This window comes from Rhinatrema bivittatum, chromosome 1 (assembly GCF_901001135.1).
Source record: "Rhinatrema bivittatum chromosome 1, aRhiBiv1.1, whole genome shotgun sequence".
NCBI lineage: Eukaryota > Metazoa > Chordata > Amphibia > Gymnophiona > Rhinatrematidae > Rhinatrema > Rhinatrema bivittatum.
Window position 1 is genome coordinate 519,945,435 of NC_042615.1, and position 24,417 is coordinate 519,969,851.

Genomic DNA, 24,417 nt, shown 5'->3' on the forward strand with positions numbered 1-24,417 from the left:
TCCCTCCCACCTGATCCCCTGATTGACATAGCCCCCTCCCCCAACCTGACCAACCGATTGACATATCCAAAGACCCCTGCCCCAACCCTGAAAGCCTCAGCCCCCTCCACCTTCCTCCTGACCCCTCCAATTATCGTATCCAAAGCCCCATCCCCCTGACTCTCCCAATAACTTCAGCCACCCTCTCCTTCCCTTAACTCCCGATTGACATATCCACAGCCCCTCCCCCCCTCTCACCCCAAATAGCCATAGACTCTCTTCCCCCACCCCCATAACCCCCTCCACAGACCTCCTTACCTTATCCTTGATCCTGTGGTGGGGATGAGTGCACCCTCACATACATCCCAGTCGGAACCAAAAATGGTGCCGATCTCACCTTTCCCCAGCCATGTGACTGGAGTAAGGCCTAGGGATTGGACTCATGCCACATGGGGCAAGGCGAGGTCGTCACCATTTTGGAAAATGGCGCAGACCAGGATTGATGCAAGGGTGCACCCATCCTCACTGTGAGATCAAGGATAAGGTAAGAGGGTTTCTGGAGGGGTCATGGGGTGGGGGTCATGGGGTGGGGAAGGGACCCCATGGCTATCAGGGGGAAGGGGAAGGGCTGAGGCTCCCAGGGGGTCGTGGAGGGGGCTTTGGATATGTCGATTGGGGGGTCAGGTGGGAGGGGGTGGGGGCTATGTCAATCGGGGGCATCAGAGGGGAGACGTGCTTTGGATATGTCAACTGAGAGGGTCAGGGGAGAGGGAGGGGGAGGGGGCTGAGGCTATGGGGGAGTTGGGGGAGAAGGCTTTGGATATGTCAATCAGGGGGTCAGGGGGATGGTGGACCACCACCATGCACTTACTGTCAACTATATTTTTCTTTTTGGGGAGTCTGGGCCACATCGACCGGGAGTCCCGGGTTGCAACAGAGGTCAGCAATGACCCCTGCTCAACCTCCCCATTTGGCTGCTTTTTTTTTTTTTTGATAGCTAGCAGCCCTTGAAGACAATGGTGGTCCCATGAGGTTGGGGCTACTATCATGTTAAGGGGCTGCTCGCCGCAATCTTTTGTGTCACGGTGTTTGGCTGTGACATAAAAGAACACACCATGGAGCTGCGATGTGTTTTGGGGGGAAGGGCCCCACTATCGCAGCGACACCCCCCCCCCCCCTTGCAATATTGGGATCCCTCCTGCGAGAACACATCGCATTCTGATGAAGCTAGGCCATAGCCCACTAAATTCTAGCCGGCTAACTTATTAGCCGGCTAGAATTTAACCGGATAAGTGCCCCAATCTTCATTTAGATGGATAGCTTCTGAGTTATCTGTCTAAATGCTTTTGAATATGGACCTCAGAGTGCTTGGGTTATTACACTTAAGAAAAAAGATTGCATGCAGTCTACAGATTTCTGCAGCAAGCAACAAACAGTGATTTGGCTAAAGAAGGAACTCTATATATGTTCTCTAGCAACCATCATACATGGCCACAGTGAGCTGAGTGGCTTATATGTACAAGCTCGTATGGCTACTGGGCTTGAATAATCATCGGTTGCTTGTACATATAAGCCACTCAGCTCACTGTGGCCATGTATGATGGTTGCTAGAGAACATATATAGAGTTCCTTCTTTAGCCAAATCACTGTTTGTTGCTTGCTGTGGACTTTTGGCTTCTACAAGAGTATCTCAATTCTATTGTCTACAGATTTCTAGCATCCTGGTCTGATATGCATTATGCAGGGCATCACTGATAAAGTTTCTGGAGTCATCGTAATGGCCACGACTAAGTAAAGGCATGTAGGCGGTTTGACTGGTATTAATGATGCATAAGAATAAAATCTTTGCTGATGGAAAAAAGTTGTAGAACTAGGAGTCATGATATGAAATCCCAAGTGGGTAAACTCAGGAACAACGTCAGAAAATATTTCTTCATGGAAAGGGTGGTGTGTGTGCTTGGAATGCCCTCCCCAAATAAGTGGTGAAGACAAGAGCAGTAATGGAATTCAAAAGGGCATGAGATAAACACAGAGGATCTCTAATAGTTAAAGGATGGAAATGAAGAAAAGAAGTAACCTGTATTATGTGAGGTAACCTGCACGGAGCGGCAATTATTACCCTTAACAAAAGGCATGGGGGTAACCTGCACGAAGAGGCACTTACTACGCTAAAAAATGAAAGAAACTTGCTGGGCAGACTGGATGGACCACTTGGGTCTATTTTTGCCCTCATGTATTATATTGCTATGACGATATCAGAACTTGTCTTGGGAACCTATCAATCATGGAAGTATTGATCAGTATATAGAAGGACTAGGAGGCATTCCATGAAGTTAGCAAGTAGCACATTTAAGACTAATCGGAGAAAATTCTTTTTCACTCAACGCACAATAAAGCTCTGGAATTTGTTGACAGAGGATGTGGTTAGTGCAGTTAGTGTAGCTGGGTTCAAAAAAGGTTTGGATAAGTTCTTGGAGGAGAAGTCCATTAACGGCTATTAATCAATTATACTTAGGGAATAACCATTGCTATTAATTGCATCAGTAGCATGGGCTCTTCTTAGTGTTTGGGTAATTGCCAGGTTCTTGTGGCCTGGTTTTTGGCCTCTGTTGGAAACAGGATGCTGGGCTTGATGGACCCTTGGTCTGTCCCAGCATGGCAATTTCCTATGTTCTTATGTTCTTATGTTCCATGGTCCCAGAGGGAAATCTAATTTGAAAGAATTAGAAATGGGTGGAAGAGGCAGCAGAGCACGTCGGCTTTGCAGAACCAGCAGATGAGAAAGGACGTTCTTGGCTTAGTTTTTGAAAATAACCTGTTCAGTCCAGTCAGGAGAAAGGTAGAAATCAACTGGGATCTATGGCATTTCACCTGGAATAAAGCTGAGAAGACTAGCTGGGCTTTATGATCATTTGCCATCATATTCTCTGTTTCTGTGTTTCATTTGTCATTGTAAGAAGGGGACAGGAGGCAAACAAGTAAAAAAAAATGTTGTGTACTCTTTTTCTAATAAAAAAAGGAGATGTAAGCAATCTCTATTTCCAAGAATTAATATGTTCCTCTTTCAGGAGTACCCCTCAGCTGTCTGAATTTATTCTAAAAGGGGAAAAAAAAAAGGCATTTCCTTTTGAATGCTTTGTGTAGCTGAGAACATTTTGTCATTTTTGCACACCCACACAAACACGGCTTATCTTATTCTTTGCCTTTTCTGTCATTTCCTGTTCAAAGTCTGCAACAGCTTACCAACAGACAATGAAAAAATTCAGGCATGCATGTGATCGAATCAGAGGATAGTGGAAAGCACAAAGTGTACAGATGAGCGGAGACAGAGCAGTGCCTGCAGGGACACAGTATGCAAAAGTAACTGGGCAGGCCAAGAAGACCTTATTTGCAAACAACAAAAGTGCCTCCCTTCTGTCGCTGTCACTCCACAGGCTCCCCCCATACCTCACCACATAAAATTTAAAATCCAATCTCTCACTTTTAAAGCCAAGAAAAGCATTGTGACCCCCCCCCCCCCCCCCTACCACCACCACCATATCTAAAAAGGGAATATGAGGGCATATTACCCCATCCGAAATGTGCATTCAACCCTAAAACAACACCTGGCTCCAGCGCCCCTACAGAAGAAAACTAGATCCAGAACCTTCATTGATGTGGCAATTGAATTATGGAACTCATTCCCCTCACTCCACCCCATCCCACCCCCCCCCCATTTCCTTGAGAATTTGGCAAACCTGCCAGTTCATCGCCAACTAAAAACATGGCTCTTCAGCCAGATAATCCACAGTCTACGCAGAAAATCCCTGCTGGCTGAAGTATGACAGCCAGCCAACAGATACCTGGCAAGTTTTTGACTTCTGGCAAGCAGAGATTAGACAGCTCATGCTCTTTACACTTTATCCACCAAAAGTAAAACCCCAGCCTTCTCCCTAATTTCAGGGCATCTTATAGTGAGGCCATTGTTACGCTCACTGCCCGCAGCAGCCCCACGGTGCGGTCCTCTCACCTCTCTGCCCAAACTTCAGGCTCCAGCTCCTCATCGCTGGCAGCAGTGGGCCGCCAGTCTCGACCTCGGACTCCCGCCAGCACCTCCGGCCCTGCTCCGCTTCCCAGGACCTCCAGCCAGGATGCCTCGACTCCTCGGGCCTCTCCGCGGGCCTCGCGGAGAGACGCCGCCAGCAGCACCGCGCCCCTCCCTAGGCGCGGGCGTATCAGTGAATGATTTAAAGGGCCCGCAGTGGGAACCTGGTCACGGACCCGGATGCTGACGTCAGATCCTTCAGCACCTCAGCTTCACCTTTGCAACAGGTCTCCTTGGTCTCCTGTTCCTGGTTTCCGAGTACTCGTTGCTGCAGTACTTATTTGTTCGTGTTCCTGATTCTCCAAGTTCCCGGTTCCTGGTTCCTGTTCCGCTGTTAGTCTTGTTTTGTGTTTGATTGACTTCATGGATTTGACCACTACTTCGCCTGCCTGCCTTCTCCAAGCCTGACCACTGTGTTATGATATTGAGGTGTTTGGTGGATTCTCAGGGGCAATAGTGATGTTATCTCCTATGGGGAGGAGCCCCGTAGGGAACTGAAGCACCGGGCTAGACTCAGATGTACAAACACAGAGAATGTATCTTTTATTATACAGCTATTGTGGTCCACCAGAGGTGGCAGTAGAGAGTAGATAGATAGCAACAGTCTGTGATCCTTGGCGTAGGAGACCCATCCCACAATGGTGATGTAAGGCCCTGATGCAGATGTCCAGTAAGGCACTGTAGGAGAGACAGACTGGCAGATGTTATAACACACTCCCTGGTAGCTGAGTAGATAGAGTTCCCAGTGAGCAGTAGAGAGAGGCTAGGTATCAACATCTTTGAAATGTTACATTATGTAAGGCAGCGATTATCAACCTGTGTGTCACCAAGCACCAGCAGGTGTGTTGTGGCTCCCGATGTCCCACTGCTCCACTTGTGCTTCCCTTCTCCCCAGAGGTGGGGCCGAAGAGCGGAGAGACATTGCGCGCCACCGTCAGAAGCCAGGCCGCCGGCGGCTAAAGAGTGGAGAGACCTGTGCGCCGCCACTGGAGGCCAGGCCGGCAGGGCAGAAGAGTGGAGAGACCCTGCGCACCACTGGAGGCCAGGCCAGCAGAGGCTGGAGAGACGTTGCGCACCGCCGAAGGTCAGGCCAGCGGTGGCTGATAAGCGGAGGACAGGCTTATTGGGCCACACAATGAGAAGAGGCTCCACGTGAGCTTGTGTGTGTATGAGTAGCAGCTTTGTGTGTGCCTGTGGTAGAATGGGTGCCTGGGTGCATGAGTGAGAGCTTGTGTGTGTCTGGTACAATGGGTGCGTGAGTGGCAGCTTTGTGTGTGTGTGTGGTAGAATGGGTGCCTGGGTGCGTGAGTGACAGCTTTGTGTGTGTATGTGGTAGAATGGGTGCCTGGGTGCGTGAGTGACAGCTTTGTGTGTGTGTATGGTAGAATGGGTGCCTGGGTGTGTGAGTGGCAGCTTTGTGTTTGTGAGGTAGAATGGGTGCCTGGGTGCGTGAGTGGTAGCTTTGTGGGCTGTGGTAGAATGGGAGCAAGAGCATTTGTATGTGATTGAGAGCTTGCATGTAAGAGACAGAGCATGTGTGTGATTGAAAGAGAGACTGGTCAGAGGTGATGTGTTTCTGTGAGAGAGAGACAGACTGGTCAGCGAGGTGACTGGTGTCTGTGTGAGACAGACAGAGACTGGTCAGCGAGGTGACTGGGGTGTGTATGTGTGTGAGAGACAGAGACTGGTCAGGGAGGTGACTGGTGTGTGAATGTGTGTGAGAGACAGAGACTGGTCAGCGAGGTGACTGGTGTGTGTGTGTGTGAGAGACAGACTGGTCAGCGAGGTGACTGGGGTGTGTATGTGTGTGAGAGACAGAGACTGGTCAGGGAGGTGACTGGTGTGTGAATGTGTGTGAGAGACAGAGACTGGTCAGCGAGGTGACTGGTGTGTGTGTGTGTGAGAGACAGAGACTGGTCAGCGAGGTGACTGGTGTGTGTGTGTGTGAGAGACAGACTGGTCAGCGAGGTGACTGGTGTGTGTGTGAGAGACAGACTGGTCAGGGAGGTGACTGGTGTGTGTGTGGGAGAGACAGAGACTGGTCAGAGAGGTGACTGGTGTGTCTGTGAGAAAGAGAGACTAGTTAGAGAGGTTACTGGTCTGTGTGAGACAGAAACTGTGTGTGAGTGACTGTTTGTGGGCCCTAAGGAAATGGACTGTGAAGACAGAGCTTCAGCAGCCACTGCTGCTTCTGGTGAGTGCTATTGGCCTACAAGGGAAAGGAATATGAGAATTGCTGGAGAGGATAAGTAAAGGTAGCTTTTTAAATTTATTTTTCTTGATTGACTTCCATTTTAATTATTGGGTATTATGTGATGTGTCTGCTGTTTTGAAATATTTTATTGATATTTGGACAATTTTAAATAATTTTTATGAGTTTTTAATTGTTGGATGTTATTCTGTTCATCAGTATAGTTTTACAATTATTTCTGAGTGGGTATGTATCTATAGCAGCTTGGCTTGCTCTGTTTTCCTAATAGGAGGTGTATTAGTGTTTAGGGCCTGGTTAAATATTTGTAGTGGTAAATTATTGTCTTTTCATAAGGAGGGGTATTGTGCCTGCCAGTAAAGGGAGTTTGTTTTGCTTTTACTGAGATGTCATCAGATCCAGAATATCTTTTTTTTTGTATGGTGAATTGTACGGGTAATGCCCTAGTTCTGCTCTGCACACATTGTTGGGGGTTGAGGGGGTTCCTGAGGATGCAGAATGTATATTTACATTTTGCCCCATGACGGTCACATGTTTAATGTGTCACGCAAGTGAGAACCACCTGGCAGGTGTGTTCCGGCCGAAAAAAGGTTGAGAACCACTGATGTAAGGATTGACCACGCTCTAACCAGCCTGCCTGAGTGCATGACATCATCGTCAAAGGACCAAAATATTGCCCTCGATGATGCCCTGAAATGCGTAACATTGGGACAGGCCTTTGATGATAACATCAGGCATGCCTGCTGGTAGGCAAGTCAACATCAGCATCAGCGGCCTGGGCTGGAGACACGATTGGCACCATTTTGTCAATAGGAAGCAGCAGCTGCCTCCTCATGCTTCTTAGTTGTAGCAGCTGCCTAACACCTGTAGAAACAGCAGCCCTGTTTTCAGCCTGCTCCTACTGCCGAAACCTTCCCTCCCCCCTCAGCTCTGAAGGTAAGCTGCTGAATAACGCTCCCTTCAAAGGGAAGGCTTCTTCCAGCGGCCTGGGTCTGCTCTCTCACCTCAGGTGGTACTCACAATCCTCTCTCAGGTTACGGGAGTGGGGCAGACTGCATGGATGGAGAGAAGGGTGGAAGACCGACAATAGAGAGGGGAAAGGGAGGAAGAGAGGGCTGAAGACAGACGAGAGAAAAGAAGGGGAGAGAAAAAGGAATGAAAAGTAAAACTGAAAGGAGGAAGGAGTAAAAATGAGAAAAAGACGGAAAGAATAATAAAATAAGCAGCCATGCACAACAAAAGTTAAGAGATATTTTATTTTCAAAATGAAACTATTTGGTAGTGAAATATAAACTGAAGAACATTTTCTGCATTACAAAATTTCTTCAGTTTTTATTTCAGTGCTAAAAGATGCAGAACCATAAAACCGCATTGCTGTGTGGTTGAGCATCTTTCAGTAATACGGTTTTATGGTTGTGCATATTGTTGTGCATCTTTCAGTAGTGAAATAAAGAAAGGTGTAAGAAAACATTGGTAAGCTGTGTTTATCTATTTTTAGTGTTTCTTCTCTCCCGAGGAGCTCCCCTCCCCCCCTCCCTCCATCCACCCCCCACTCAAGTTGCTCCCAGGGGTCATGGCCACACACCTCTTGCAGATGAGAACTTACAATGTAACCTTGGCACAAAAAAGCAGGGTGGAGTGGCCTAGTAATTAGAGCAATGGGCTACAAAGCAGGGAAGCCAGCGTTCAAATCCCACTGCTGCTCCTTGTGACCTTGGATAAGGCACTTCACCCTCTATTGCCTCAGGTACAAACTTAAGGCCTGATTCACTAAGGCTTTTCTCGTATTCTGTGTCTAAGGGAAAAATGCTTACTAACGGGCCGATACAGTAAAGTCTGCGGGAGAGCGGGCGAACGCGATTCTGTATTTAAATTAGGTACGGCGGTAGATCCGGGCAAAAGGAGGCGCTAGGGACACTAGCGCGTCCCTAGCGCCTCCTTTTTGACAGGAGCGGTGGCTGTCAGCGGGTTTGACAGCCGACGCTCAATTTTGCCGGCGTCGGTTCTTGAGCCCGCTGACAGCCACGGGCTCGGAAACCGGATGCCGGCAAAATTGAGCGTCCGGTTTTCGGCCCGACAGCCGCGGGCCGAATTCAAATTTTTTTTTTTTACTTTTTTTACTCTTCGGGACCTCCGACTTAATATCCCTATGATATTAAGTCGGAGGGTGCACAGAAAAGCAGTTTTTACTGCTTTTCTGTGCACTTTCTCGGTGCCGGAAGAAATTAGCGCCAACCTTTGGGTCGAGGCTAATTTCTGAAAGTAAAATGTGCGGCTTGGCTGCACATTTTACATCGTTTAACCATTTTATTCTTTCCTATTTCTTCCTCTTCACCAAGTTTTGCTACCCTTGTTAATTGTAACTGTACCTTCGGTCACCTCAGTTCTAGTTTGATGTATTTAATGCACTCCCGTTTCATGTAAACCAGCAAGATATGTTCTCATGATTGCCGGTATATAAAAACCTTAAATAAATAAATAAATAAATAAATAAATAAATAAATAAAATAAATGTGCCCCATGCTAACTTCATGGAGTGTCCCCTAGTCTTTCTACTATCCGAAAGAGTAAATAACCGATTCACATCTACCCGTTCTAGACCTCTCATGATTTTAAACACCTCTATCATATCCCCCCCTCAGTCGTCTCTTCTCCAAGCTGAAAAGTCCTAACCTCTTTAGTCTTTCCTCATAGGGGAGTTGTTCCATTCCCCTTATCATTTTGGTAGCCCCTCTCTGTACCTTCTCCATCGCAATTATATCTTTTTTGAGATGCGGCGACCAGAATTGTACACAGTATTCAAGGTGCGGTCTCACCATGGAGCGATACAGAGGCATTATGACATTTTCCTTTTTATTCATCATTCCTTTTCTAATTATACCCAACATTCTGTTTGCTTTTTTGACTGCCGCAGCACACTGAACCGACGATTTCAATGTGTTATCCACTATGACACCTAGATCTCTTTCTTGGGTTGTAGCACCTAATATTTATTTATTTATTTATTTATTTATTTAAATTCTTTTAATATACCGATGCTCAAGACCAGGTCTTATCGTACCGGTTTACAGTAAACAAGGGGTAACCAGTTAATAGAGCAAACAACAACAAAAGTTACATTATAACAGGGAATGTAGAACTAGGCTGATAGAGAGAAAATAGGTTAAACAAATTCTAACAAATTTTAAAAGTTAAGTTAATATGGAACCCAACATCGTGTAATTATAGCATGGGTTATTTTTCCCTATATGCATCACCTTGCACTTATCCACATCAAATTTCATCTGCCATTTGGATGCCCAATTTTCCAGTCTCACAAGGTCTTCCTGCAATTTATCACAATCTGCTTGTGATTTAACTACTCTGAACAATTTCGTGTCATCTGCAAATTTGATTATCTCACTCGTCGTATTTCTTTCCAGATCATTTATAAATATATTGAACAGTAAGGGTCCCAATACAGATCCCTGAGGCAATAGTAGGGCAGAATCAGGAAGGCCAGCGAGTGGAAAGCTTAGAGACATAAAGTGAATAGGAGACAGGGCATTTGAATATGACACTCAAATTCCCAGCAGGCCGCAAAACATTGTAAATTGAAAGGGGAGTCACAGTGGGTTCATAAAAAGTGCATTTGGTTGAAGGAAGCCAGCAGTTTACTGAGTTCATCCTTCTCAAACTATCCCTGTTTTCCAGTTATTTGTTTGTGATGAGCACGAGGTTCATGTACATACTTTTTAATGTCTGGGAGCAACTTCAGGAGCGGTGTCCTTAAGGTAAATGGCATTCTTAGTGAGTCCTGGAGAAGTGTCTTCTGATGAGGAATAGAGTCAGACGAGGGAGGCAATGAGCTCCTGTTTGTTTGTAGGACTTCCTTATATGAATGTAAGATGTACGTCTAGTCAAGTAAATTCTCAGGTTAAGAAGGTTAGAGTCAAGCAATAATTGCTCATCTTGCATATTAACAATAAGGTAGGTTATGCAATAAGGTAGGTTATGCAGTTTTCTTCTGAAGGGTGAGGGGACCAGATTTAAGGTGCTGAGAACTGTTCTTTTCTTTACAGTAGTGGAAATGAAGCACTTCGGTATTCAAGCTCTTTGGGAATTTTTTTTTTCTTTCAGCTCCTTGTGGGTACAATGAAACAGGAGAAGATGGCAAAATAATACAGCTGCCCCCTTGCAAAACAGGAGCCTGGATTGTTCCGGCTATTATGGCCTGTTACCTTTTGGTTGCAAACATTCTTCTAGTGAACCTTCTCATCGCTGTGTTTAAGTGAGTAATGTACTGCATCCTGTTGTCAGACTTCGTGATGCAAAAAAGAAAGAAATATTTTCTGAGACTTTTGAAATGACTATCACAGTTTCTGCAGTCCTTCTCAGAGGACATGACTGTTTTCAGAGGAGGTGTGACAAACTTCCTTAAAATTCGGTCAGGTAAGTGCTGGAATAGACCATTGTTGGAGAGACATTTGATATTGATATTGTAGAGTAGGAATGGTCAAATTTGGTCCTCAAGAGCCACAAACAGGCCTGGTTTCCAGGATAGCCACAGTGAATATGCATGAGATAGATTTGCATGTACTGCCTCCATTATATGCAAATATATTTCATGCATATTAGTAACGAATATCTTGAAAACCAGAACTGTTTGAGGCTCTTGAGGACCAGAGTTGGCCACTCCAGTTATAGCGTGTATAGAGGTGAGCAAAGCAAAATACTATCCCCAGCCCCCATAAATCCACTCAGTACGCAAAAGGATGTGGTTCCAGCACTAACTGACTTTATCGATAATGAAATAACAGAAGTCACAGTTATTCCTCAATTCATTCCAAGGTACAGGTGCAATATAATTTTGCTAAACGCAACATCTCTTTCAGTCAGGTGACTCAAACTGGAGAAGTTTTAAGCAATCTGCATCCAGGTTGCACAGTTCCACAGCATCATGCGTAAAGCACCAAGATATAATGCTGAGAAAGGAGTTAGGATCCTTGAACTGCCTTTCTCTTCCCCCTACATAAAATATGATCATAGTTACTGCAAGACCAGATTATGGACTGGCTTAAAATAAATGATCTGAGAGCATGTACTGTTTCTCTGATTGGGAGTACATTCTTTGTAAATGGTTCAGGAATTTAGGCCTCAGCATATCTTTCTAAGCTTACTTCAGTAGCGATTGGCCTTTCTAATCTATAGGTTCATTTACATAATTCAATACAGGAAATTTTTTGCTCCTCAGTTTTTTTTGAATGCAAAGTGTTTGCATTCAAAAACCTGTCTACCTCATCTTCATTTGAAGATCTATAAGGGTGGGAGAATATTATAGTGGTTCTCACCATGGAATTATTGAATGCCTTTTTAAGTAGAAGTTTAATTTGAAACTGTGTTATTTTTCAGTTATTGCATTATGTTAAGACAAAGTGTTTGATTGTAATCTACCTTGAGGCTTGAATTAAAGGTGGAAAATCAAGAAGAATCTAAGAGGTTGATTTTCGAACAAATTAATCTAGGTAATTTTTGAGTTACCCAGCAAACCCTGAGGTTTTAAATTTCCTGCCCCTCTAACTGGATAAATTTTACCCGGGTCATTCTGGGGGCTATTTCTCAGTAGGGATGTGCATTTGTTTTGAACGAAATAGAAAATAAAGACAATATTTCCTATTTTGTTGCGTTTCAGAGGGGCTGACAAAACGAAGGGAAAACCCATGAAATTTCATGTAGTTTTCTTATCGTTTTTTGGGGAGGGAAGAAAGGGCACATTAAAAAAAAAAAAAAAAACCCCAACCCACCCCAACCCTTCAAATTTAATTAATATTGCAACTCCCACCCTCCTGACCCCCAAGACTTGCCTAACCCCCCCCCCCCCCCCCCCAGACTCTCAGAAAGTCCCTGGTGGTCCAGCAGGGTCCCGGGAGCGATCTCCCCCTCTCGGGCCATCAGCTGCCACTAATCAAAATGGCGCCAATGGCCCTTTGCCCTTACCATGTGACAGGGGCTATCGGTGCCATTGGTCGGCCCCTGTCACATGGTAGGAGCAATGGATGGCCCGCACCATTTTTTAAGATGGCACCGGCCGTCCATTGCTCCTACCATGTATACTAGATGCCTGGAATCATTTACCAGCAGAGATGATGGAAAACTGATACTATGGCACAATTCAAGCACACTCGAGACAGATCTATCTTGTTACACTATATAAATATTCAGAAGTAGTAGTCATAGATAAACAAGATAAAGGTTGGAAACAGCAGTATTGCAAACAAACCACCCTTCACTCCTTCAAGAGTATAGGAGATAAACAGAAAAAAAAGAAACAGATAAAAGAAGTATGACCTAGCAACACTGCAGGCCACATGGTGGCCAGATTTGGAATCAGTATGTTACAACTTCCTAGAAACCAGAAACTAGTATACTCTCAGTAAAGAAGTTTTTTCCTGTGTTTTCTCTGAACTTTTTTTCCTCCAACTTCATCATATGACTCCCTGTCCTTGAAATTCCTTTCTTACTGAAAATGTTGCCTTCCTGGAATTTATTGAAGCTTGTCAAATTTTTGGAGATCAGTTATGTCAGACTTACCAGAACTGGTAGAATAATGTATTTATTTACTTATCTATTTATCTTATAACTCACCAATTCCATTCACAAGAACTGTTCACTACAGCTTACAAACATATCCATAATAAAATGACCATACATCAATCAACAACAAACATAACATCAAATACATACTTTTAAAACCAGCATTACAATATACAAAATAATCTTCCAGGAGTAGCCCTCTTCATCCCAGAGCACTGGTCCTGACAGGGCTTCTAATCATATAGAACATTAACCCAGTATGTTTGATGGCAAGGTGCTGGGAGAAATGAAATATATGAAGGATGAACTCCTCTATTTTGGAATGATTGCTAGCAAAACCAGCTCAGTGATACAGTAATTGAACCCTTCTATAAGACTGATTAGGTTTCAGTGCCTACTGCCCTTAGCCTTGTTGCTCTGTGTTGACATGTTAGCAAGAACTTTCAACTATGAATAGTTGAAAATGGCATGGTATGCATACAGGAAAGGTATATGGCTAGGGTCCTGTCAGTGAAAGATGTGGGAAAAGTTGTTTTTAACATTTTTACACGTGCTGGCCTTACATATCAGCAGTTCATCCCGCAATGCAGAATGCTCAGCCATTTGTGGGTTTTATTTATTCCCTGTAATAGTTTGGTAAGCGCGCAAGGCTGCTAGAGTTTTTCCCATCGATTCTTACACAACCAGGCTGAATAAGTGTTGAAGAGAGTATGTAAATAAGTTTGTGACTGATCCGAATGGATAACTGTTTTTGGTTTTTTGCCATTACTTTGCATTGATGTCACAGTCTCTACATGCTGATTTGCTTAATGTGTTTTGTCCACCTTTTTCTATAGAAACTGACATCACTGGAGTGACTCCATGTCCACCAAGTTCTGATGAGGATTGGGCATATTGCATTGATGCTGATAATGCATACTATGCTTTGACATTGGCCCAGTGCCAAATGCTTCATCTTAAGCTCATTATCACCCTATTTGCTGCTAGTCAGCTTCCTATACAGAATCTGCTATGTCTTTAAGTCCCATTTAATATATTTACTTGATCTTCCCAAATAGTAATCTCTCTGGCTTCAGATTGGGTGCATTGACTCCATACTGAATTGTCTTCTACAGCACTGTGTGTACTGATGATATTATTGAAATAATAAATATTGTTACAAGTAACGTCCCTCATGATTTAGTTTCCTGAAGAAAAAATTAAAGCTCATATTGCCTTTCCTTTGTTTCAGTAACACATTTTTTGAAGTAAAATCAATATCGAATCAGGTGTGGAAATTTCAGCGGTATCAGCTGATCATGACATTTCATGAAAGGCCCGTCCTGCCTCCACCGCTGATCATTTTCAGCCACTTCACCATGATATGCCAGCACCTCTGCTGTCGATGGAGGAAGAATGAAAGCGACCAAGAGGAGAGAGACTATGGATTAAGTAAGTCCTTTGTGGCTTGTGCTGAGGCTGTGAAGTGTACACAGCCAATCAACCTTGCCTTTTGTACCAGATCTATACCAAATCTATAATGAAACTAGGGGACCAAAATGTACGCATCAAAGTCAAAATGAATTCAAGGGAAGAAATGATGAGTTATAATCTAAAACTGTATTCCACAGTAGCTGACCTCAAACTGTGAGGCCAAGCCTACCACCAGCAAAGAAAACCCCAATGGCATTTAGCACATAACCTAGGAAAAAGTGGAGTTGACATCTTGTTTATATGCAATAAACTGTTCAACATCTATTATAGTTTCCTTCCCTGACCTTTGATGAACGTACCAACAAACACATAGGTGGTAGGGATTTGCAGAGGGACCACATACGTTACATTCGGTATTTGTATTCGTCGTGGAGCAGATACGTTGCATTCGGCAAGGGAGGCCCCCGATCCGTTCATGCGTTCCATTCTATTCGTTTCCCGGCTAAAATTTAATTAAATACAACCCCCCACCCTCCTGATCGCCCCCCCCCCAAGACTTGCCAAAACTCCCTGGTGGTCCAGCGGGGGTCCATGAGTGATCTCCTGCACTCAGGCCGTTGGCTGCCAGTAATCAAAATGGCGCTGATAGCCTTTGCCCTTACTATGTCACAGGGGCTACCGGTGCCATTGGTTGGCCCCTGTCACATGGTAGGAGCACAAAATGGTGCTGGCCGTCCATTGCTCCTACCATGTGAGGGCCGACCAATGGCACCTGTAGCCCCTGTGACATAGTAAGGGCAAAGGCTATTGGCGCCATTTTGAATACCAGCAGCCGACGGCGTGAGTGCAGTTGATGGCTCCCGGACCCCCGCTGTACCACCAGGGAGTTTTGGCAAGTCTTGGGGGGGGTCAGGAGGGTGGGGATTTTGTTTAAATTTGCTCCTTTAGACGGCTGAATAATTCGGTGAAGATTCATTGTATTCCTGGGAAATCGCGATACATTTCGCAACGCAACGAATACAACGAATATGGCCCTATACGTTGCGAATTGCCAATATGTTGCAAACAAATGCACACCCCTAATATGATAGGGACATGCAACTTCAGCAACAAATTCCAAATGTATCCCACCAAGAGATTTGGTTTACCTTCTAGCTGATCAGTGTTCAAATCATTAGCATATTTGTGTGAGAGGGACCAAATGCATTGTCTGGAATATAAGTCTTTGAAGTCATTTATACATGTATCACCAGTTACTATTTCTGATTTGCTTTATTGGAGGTTTCTTGTTCAGATTTTCCTTTCCTTGTGTGTGCAGCAGAGCATGTATCCCATTATCATTTGGAGTACCAATAAGCTGAACTCTCATACCTAAATAAAGGAAGAGGAGGGGATTCTACCACAGCCTTTCCAATTTTATAAATCCCTTCATTTTAGTACCACAAACTTTTTTTTTTAACTGTAACGTATGGGCTCATAGTATCAGACATGGTCAAGCATGCCCGTGATTAGTCTGGAGTTAATTAGTTTTGGGGGTCCTCTAGCAGGCAACAAGCACATTATGTTTTTTGTCTTGCAGTAAATTGAGCTGAAGCACCAAATAGCACAAGCTGGTACTGTATCAAGCCTGAGACGTACATGCATGTGGGGGAGTTGAAGGCTGGATTATTTTTAAACTGCTTTGTTTTTCCCTATAAAGATTTCAGCTACGGAAATGTGACACAGTAATTGCATGTCAGTAAGAAAGACTGTCTAACAAATACAAAGAGCATTAATCAGAAAACCGACAGTCAATGACAGCATAATAGAATACATTGGCACTTGCATAGAGGAAATGTTCACGCATGTATCATGTCAACTTTGTCACTTGGTTAATGTGTGGTAATACACTAGGAGCTTTGTTCGCTTGAAAAGGAAACATCTAATACTGATACTGGCCTCGTCCAAGCTGCATAAAAAGGATAAGTTTCAAAGAGATTTATGTGGGTAAATACAAGTTTACCCATGGAAATATCCCCTTTGACAATGTACCCTCCTCTCTTTTGTGGAGGAAGGTAAGGACACTGTTCACAGCCTGTATACTTTTCCCCACAGAGAAAAGGGGCAGTGCTGGGGGCAGGTCCAGAGCAGATCGGCTGAAATACATGCCGGGATTTCAGTTTGAAATGACAGTGCATTTTACCTTGCACGATAAAAATATCCTCACAGCACTGGCAGCCTTGGAATTTTCAAAGAGAAACTCTGCCGAGAAGTTTCCTTTTGAAAATCAGCTTGTAGGCTCACGAGTACATGTCAGAGCCATTTGCTTGAGCAAATAATAAAATAACACAAATAAATAAAATACCCACACATTTGGGCAAGCTGCCCGCAACCACTCAAAATTGTTCTCCTCGCGCTTGAGCTAGCATTGTAGTAGCGATAGTCACCTTAGGGTAGTTTTTCATAAAGCCGCTAAGTGACAAAGTTAACTGGTTACAATTTATCAGCTATTCAGCTGCAAAACTCATGTGGTTAGATTTAAGGCAGCAATTTGTGCGGACTGAGTTTTCCCACCTAGATTTAGCCAGTTAGCACTGAATATCGCACTAGCTGGCTAAATTTGAAAACTTCACCCTAGACACCCTGATCCAATCCCTTTTTTGGTCTGGCTAAATCTGCATTCACAGCAATTTTGTGCAGACAGATTTTAGCTGGACAATGGAGCAATTTTTAACCTTTAAAAAAAAATTGATCCCCACCCCTCCCAACCCCATGCTAAAGAAAGCATGTCACAGCTGGAAGATTTAGATTCAGTTTCAAACCTACCTTTTTAATTATCTGAGGAACGATTAAGGAAGACTTGCTTTTATCTGTTGGTAAAAGGTAATAGGTCATAATAACTCTACAAAAATGTAAAAAAAGGGCTTCCTGAAAAATATACCATTCAGATACCATTTTCTTTTATATAACAGAACTTTTCATAACAGAAGACGAGCTCAAGAAAGTGCACGATTTTGAGGAGCAGTGCATAGAGGAATATTTTAGAGAAAAAGATGACAGATTCAATTCTTCTAATGATGAACGGATACGAGTCACTGCAGAAAGGTGTGTTGCAATGACCAGTGATATTGCAGCTTACATGAAAACATAGACGTCAACAGCGGGCAATGACTTCCATCTGGGCTACTCATTTTTTCTACATACTCCAATACCACAGACCCTAAGTGACCTCCAGTTTTACCCTTTAAGGATTATGTTTTTGCCCCAAGCTTCCCCAATTGCTTAATAAACAATTGCTTGAGATAGGTATTACATGTTAATTGCTAAACAGTCCTAGTGGGCTCTAGCCATATCTAGGTTTGCCAACTGGCTCCAGATTTTCAGGACAGGTTGATTAAGCGCTGGTTTTACTCTATTGCATGCTGGGACTTATTCTGATTTCCCTATTGCATTCCCTAAGAAAAGCAAGACGATAAGTGTCTGCATGCAGGGGAGTAAAACCAGGACTGGATCGACCTGTCCTGAAAACTGAAGCCAGTTGGCAACCCTAGATACATCAGTAAGGTGATTTTATTTTTAGAGCGGCTTGAAAATATGACAAATGTGTACAACTTTCCTAGTGGATCTTGATGAGATCAGCCTTAGAGAAGGCTTTTCATTCAGCACTGAGCTGTTGAGGCCTGATGTGCTGTGTGACCGCCAGAGGAAAGGGGATAGAGAGGAAGAAGACACTAATTTGTGACTAAAAATAAAAAAAGAAATAACTTATTCTCATTATTTTCAAGGGTTGAGAACATGTCCATGCGTTTGGAGGAAGTAAATGAACGAGAGCATTTTATGAAGGCATCCCTTCAAACAGTGGATATCAGGCTTGCTCAGCTAGAGGACATGCTAGGGAGAATGGCCACAGTCATGGAACGACTTACTGGTGTTGAAAAAGGAGAAGCCAATAAGATACGATCCAGGGCCTCTTCAGATTGTACTGATACAGGCTACATAGTCCGACAGAGCAGCTTCAACAGCCAAGAAGGGAACACCTACAAGCTCCAGGAAATCACAGACCCTGTAGGAGAAGAGCCTATGTCCCCAACTTCTCCAACTCTACTGCCCCGTATGAGAAGCCATTCATTCTACACAATGAACATGAAAGAAAAAAGTGGACTGGAAAAGATGGAGCACTTTTTTAAAGAAAGGACCCTTAGTCTGCACCGAGCTAATAGCTCATACTCAGTATCAAAAGAAGTAAAGCCAACTCCACCTCCAGTAAACTCATTGTCAATTGCTCCAGACTCAAGAAGGCCTTCATCTTGTATTGACATCTATGTTTCTGCAATGGATGGGACACACTTGGGTTTAGAACCTAGTGAAAGTTCAATGAATGTCTCTGGTGCTGGAGACCATTGTCAGCTGGCTGAATTAGTATCAACTTGCCCATCCAGTCATGGCTGTTGTGCCAGTACTGCAAGTGGCAGAAGTACCAGTAGGAATGGTAATTATGAAGACATCACTTCATGCACAGGTGATGCAACTGCATGCCCTTCAGAACCTACACATATCACAGAGAGCCAAAACCCATGGGACATGGATCCTCCCCTCTATCACACCTTAGAGCGCTCAAAAAGTAGTCGCTTTCTGACAACCTCACCTTTCATTCTTGAGGAAACCCCAATAGTGAAATCTCATAGTTTTATGTTTTCTCCCTCTCGGAGCTATTACAACAATCTTGGAGTTCCGATGAAAACAGCAGAATACACAAGTATTACAGACTGCATAGACACCAGGTGTGTCAGCAGCACCCCTCAAACTAGTGTAGAACGATCCACTTCACCTGGGAGCCTTGGAGAGAAAGCGGAAGATTTAGGATGCTGCCACCCAGAAAGAGAAGCAGAGCTAAGTCATCCCAGCTCTGATAATGAAGATCATGATTTAGAAGCCAAAGACAGGTCTAGAGGTCTTTTTTTATCCTCCCAAGACAGTAACTCAAACAGAACACTGTCTAACAATATATCACTTCCGAAAATGGAACGTGCCAACAGCTATTCTGCAGAAGAACCCAACACGATGTATTCACATGCAAGGAAAAGCTACTCTATCAGTGATAAACTTGATAGGCAGCGAAGTACATCAGGCCTCAGAAACCCATTCCACAGAAGTAAGTCATCTAGGCCAGAGAGTAGAGGGGACAACCTCTCAATGAGAAGACTGTCTAGAGCAGCAGCTTTCCAGAGCTTTGAAAACAAGCACAGCTAGGCCTAGAACAAATCATCACATGCAGTCTGAAGTCCTACCTTTACCTGGCCCCAGCATTTGGTTTAGTTTTTTTTTCATTTTGGCAGAATACAATAATCTCGCAGTGTGAGATGCTAGATGAAGTCCACTCCTGAAGCCGGCCAGGTTCGCACTTTTTACCATGTGTCAAGCACCACATTTGTGGATCTTGACTTGACATTTGCACTTGAAGGGAATTGGAGGGATGGGGGGGGAGGGGAGGGAGAAGCACTTTTCCAAAGTCAATTCCTCATGAAGTCATGAGGGCCAGAAATCAGTTGAAGAGTTCTACTTATAGAAAGATAGTTTTTGATGTCCCAGGAGTTATTTAACTATTCTACTTAGCATGTGGGGTGTGGGAATAATTTGACCCATGAAGAGCATATGAAGGACACATCCCACATCTTGATGTTTTCTTTAAGCCTTGAGCTGACTGATAAGGAGCACAATTACTATTCAAATGCAATCTTCAGCAAGCAGTCCTTAAATCACAAATCCTAATACTTCTGTGATTAATCATGGGGAAGAAAAGCAAAATGACTCTCACAGTTGACCCATCTTTTCTGTATTTGAAGCTAGTGCCACACAAACGTTTTATCTTTTGAAGAAGTGAAAGAAAGCGATGCCTTTTGTGTTTGCTAACGAAGAAATTTTGGTAAAAAAAAAATAGAATTCAGAAGGTTTATTGTATTATATGGGCATTCTGGTACAGTTGAGCAAGCTCAGGATGAATGTAATTAAATGGCTAAATGTTATATATTTATTTTTTTACCATGTGACATCAATAGAATTGCCTCAGTGAACTGTATGAGATGGAACAGTATGAATAACAACATGCTGGCGGGATATTAGCGAGAATCTGAGTGACAACATAGTATTGTTATTCTCCCTGTTTCATTTCAAAGCCAAGCTACTAATATTCACACTGCCAATCCATCATGCAATACAGATGCCATCCATAACAGGACAAATGACCATAGCTGAATATTTTCAGATTTCATCTTAGCCAGATTATTGCAGTTGACGTTCTCCAGTATAAAAGTATCATTTCTGGGTTTTCTTGCTTTTACTTCACTGTCACTCTATATTGCAAAATTTGAAGGTATGTGAAAATCATGAACGGGTGAAATTCTTTGTGGGACAGAACTGAAAACCTTTGGATATTCTGTTATTTGCATGCCTAAGAAATTTTGCAAAACTAAGGTCACAGAGAGGACACATGGAATATGGTGTTGCGGTCCTCGGTTTAAAACAATCAGTGATATGCTTGATTAGAAATTACATTTTTTGAATGATTTTGATTCTGTATGAGCCCTGCTCTTTCATGAGGCAGCTTGTCGTAGCTACAATGTGAAAGAAATTTACTTAACAGGTTTGGTCCTGATGGCACACCTGTTGAATCCAAATTTTTACTTATTTGTTGCTTCACCAAAGCTGAATTTGTTGGTTTTTTTTAATCTGATTGCAGCAGACATTCCTTTCAGGCTGCCAAATTTTATGAAAATGAGTTTGGTAGAATTTTTTAAACCTTTTTTTTGTTTACAAGCTCCTATATCCCACAAACTCTAAAATTATAAGCAGTTACATCTATAATCATATTGCATAACATGCTATAATACCAACAATTCAACATACAAACAATAAACACAAATCAACTTTTGCAAACCGCCTTGATCTTCATAAAGTGCAGGTAACAAATCATTTTTAAATAAATAGATAAAATATAAATAATACTTGTGCAGTGAAGGGGTGACAAGCAGACTTTCCCTTGGGAATGAAGTAACTACATTAATGTATGCCTCCTATTTATGATCTTTGTCAAACTATCAAAAGATTCACCATATAGAGTTTCATGGATTAGAGTCAACATTTTAAACTAGACCATTTTGTGAACTGAGAGCCAGTGCAGGCTTTTTAATACTGGAGTAATAATTTCTCTATATTTGGCATCAATGATAATACTAGCTGTAGTATGTTGTGCCAATTGCAACACTTGTAAAAGCATTTTTCGGAGTTCTATGTATAAGGTTTCAATTTTAACTAGACAAGCATGAAAAACATTGATCTGTTCACTTTTCAAACATTTTCAGGTGGAGTTTTAAACCCAAATTTTGCAATCCTTAGAGATAATACTAAAACATTTGTTTGTTTGTTTTAAATTTTATGTTTTGCTCTTTTCAAGAATTTAGGTTTAGATTTGTCATCTGTGGCGGGACGTGATCAGTATAGTGCAAGCAGCATATTTAGGCACTGCTGTCACAGTGGACATAGAAATAATATTTAGAGGTGAATTATCAAAAGAGTTGTGCATGTAAATGTAACACACGATCATAGCAATTTTCTAAAGCCATTTACCCACATTGTGTGCACGTAATTTGAGTTAAACCTATTGACAAAAATTATTTATCATGAATGTTGGGTAATGATTTCTTTTAGAGATAAGAAATAGTCTACTCTCCTGTGTGTAATGTTTGCAGTAAAATAGATGAGTCAGTTATGACATGGTTCTGGTTTTGGCTTGAAAGATGTTCATCCGGAATTAGAATATGATCTGCATTCCTGCAATTCAGTTTTGATAGAAATCTGATCTAAAAATTGCCCAACTCAGCTCAGTTTGTATTTGCTAAGAGAATGCACTCACCTTTTTGTTTATTGATTTATTTCTTTATTTATTTATTTAAATTTAGAAACCACTTCGTCAGCTCATAGGAGAGTGCATTTAATGCAGGTATAATCTATGGACAATTCAGTATCATATATTGTAGCAATTTTCAAAAGTCCACTTATTTATGTATTTGTTGGTTTATATATTTATTTATTTGAATTATATTTTGCCATTCAGACACTTCAAAGTAGATTACATTCAGGTACTTACACAGGTAAAGTGCATTTACACATAAGAACATAAGAACATAAGAAAATGCCATACTGGGTCAGACCAAGGGTCCATCAAGCCCAGCATCCTGTTTCCAACAGTGGCCAATCCAGGCCATAAGAACCTGGCAAGTACCCAAAAACTAAGTCTATTCCATGTAACCATTGCTAATGGCAGTGGCTATTCTCTAAGTGAACCTAATAGCAGGTAATGGACTTCTCCTCCAAGAACTTATCCAATCCTTTTTTAAACACAGCTATACTACCTGCACGAACCACATTCTCTGGCAACAAATTCCAGAGTTTAATTGTGCGTTGAGTAAAAAAGAACTTTCTCCGATTAGTTTTAAATGTGCCCCATGCTAACTTCATGGAGTGTCCCCTAGTCCTTCTACTATCTGAAAGAGTAAATAACCGATTCACATCTACCCGTTCTAGACCTCTCATGATTTTAAACACCTCTATCATATCCCCCCTCAGTCGTCTCTTCTCCAAGCTGAAAAGTCCTAATCTCTTTAGTCTTTCCTCATAGGGGAGTTGTTCCATTCCCCTTATCATTTTGGTAGCCCTTCTCTGTACCTTCTCCATCGCAATTATATCTTTTTTGAGATGCGGCGACCAGAATTGTACACAGTATTCAAGGTGCGGTCTCACCATGGAGCGATACAGAGGCATTATGACATTTTCCGTTTTATTCATCATTCCTTTTCTAATAATTCCCAACATTCTGTTTGCTTTTTTGACTGCCGCAGCACACTGAACCGACGATTTCAATGTGTTATCCACTATGACACCTAGATCTCTTTCTTGGGTTGTAGCACCTAATATGGAACCCAACATCGTGTAATTATAGCATGGGTTATTTTTCCCTATATGCATCACCTTGCACTTTTCCACATTAAATTTCATCTGCCATTTGGATGCCCAATTTTCCAGTCTCACAAGGTCTTCCTGCAATTTATCACAATCTGCTTGTGATTTAACTACTCTGCACAATTTTGTGTCATCTGCAAATTTGATTATCTCACTCGTCGTATTTCTTTCCAGATCATTTATAAATATATTGAACAGTAAGGGTCCCAATACAGATCCCTGAGGCACTCCACTGTCCACTCCCTTCCACTGAGAAAATTGCCCATTTAATCCTACTCTCTGTTTCCTGTCTTTTAGCCAGTTTGCAATCCACGAAAGGACATCGCCACCTATCCCATGACTTTTTACTTTTCCTAGAAGCCTCTCATGAGGAACTTTGTCAAACGCCTTCTGAAAATCCAAGTTTTAATTGAGTAAATATTTTTTAAAATCAGGTCTTCTGAAAATCCAAGTTTTAATTGAGTAAATATTTTTTAAAATCAGGTCTTAAATATAGTGTTACTTTACAGAATCTTTGTCAATGTCCTTTTTAAATGGGATTCAGTACAACTATGAAAATAGACACTGAACCTTAGTACAGCTACATTGGCATGATCATTGATATGGACACCAGTGTTGACCTATTAGCATATTTGTAGTGAGAGAGTTTCACTATGGAGATGCACATTATGGGTCTGATTTTCAAAAGCATTCACACGTTTAAAACTGGGATTTACATGTGTAAATGCACTTTACCTGAGTAAAGTTTTTGAAAATTACTACAGTATATGCCATTGAATTGTCAATATGTTTTACCCGCATTAAAAGGTGAATTTTTTAAAAGCCCAGCATGAGCCAAAATAAGGGGATGTGTGAAGAAGTTTGGCTTATGCCCGCTGACTGTATTTTAAAAGGTGCCCATATACACGTGCAAATGCCACAGCGCATACTTCTCAAAAATTTCCAAAAAAGGGGCAGGATGTGGTCATGGTTTGGGTGGGACGAGGGCATTTCAGGGCCTGGCCATGAGACACATGTACCGAGGTCCCCTGCTGTGGATGGCATGTTAAGTCATAAAATAAAAGAATCGAGTCATTTCTTAGGGTTTTAAAGGGTGTGAGGTAACTGGGGGCGAGTGAGGGCTATCAAACCAGGGAAGGTTAAAGGACTTAGCTGTTAATTGGAT

At 42.6% G+C, this 24,417-nt stretch overlaps 1 protein-coding gene across 1 annotated transcript in view; it reads left to right on the plus strand.

Annotated features, from left to right (window-relative positions):
* The window catches only part of TRPM3 (transient receptor potential cation channel subfamily M member 3), a 466,889-nt gene extending 447,204 nt beyond the window's left edge, over positions 1 to 19,685 (plus strand). Inside the window, exons 22-25 of the mRNA XM_029615931.1 lie at positions 10,392 to 10,542; positions 14,077 to 14,276; positions 17,210 to 17,342; positions 18,023 to 19,685. Coding sequence (XP_029471791.1) covers positions 10,392 to 10,542; positions 14,077 to 14,276; positions 17,210 to 17,342; positions 18,023 to 19,487 — 1,949 coding nt within the window. The 3' untranslated portion in view covers positions 19,488 to 19,685. The remainder of the gene's footprint in view (positions 1 to 10,391; positions 10,543 to 14,076; positions 14,277 to 17,209; positions 17,343 to 18,022) is intronic.
* The last annotated feature ends 4,732 nt before the right edge of the window (positions 19,686 to 24,417 follow it).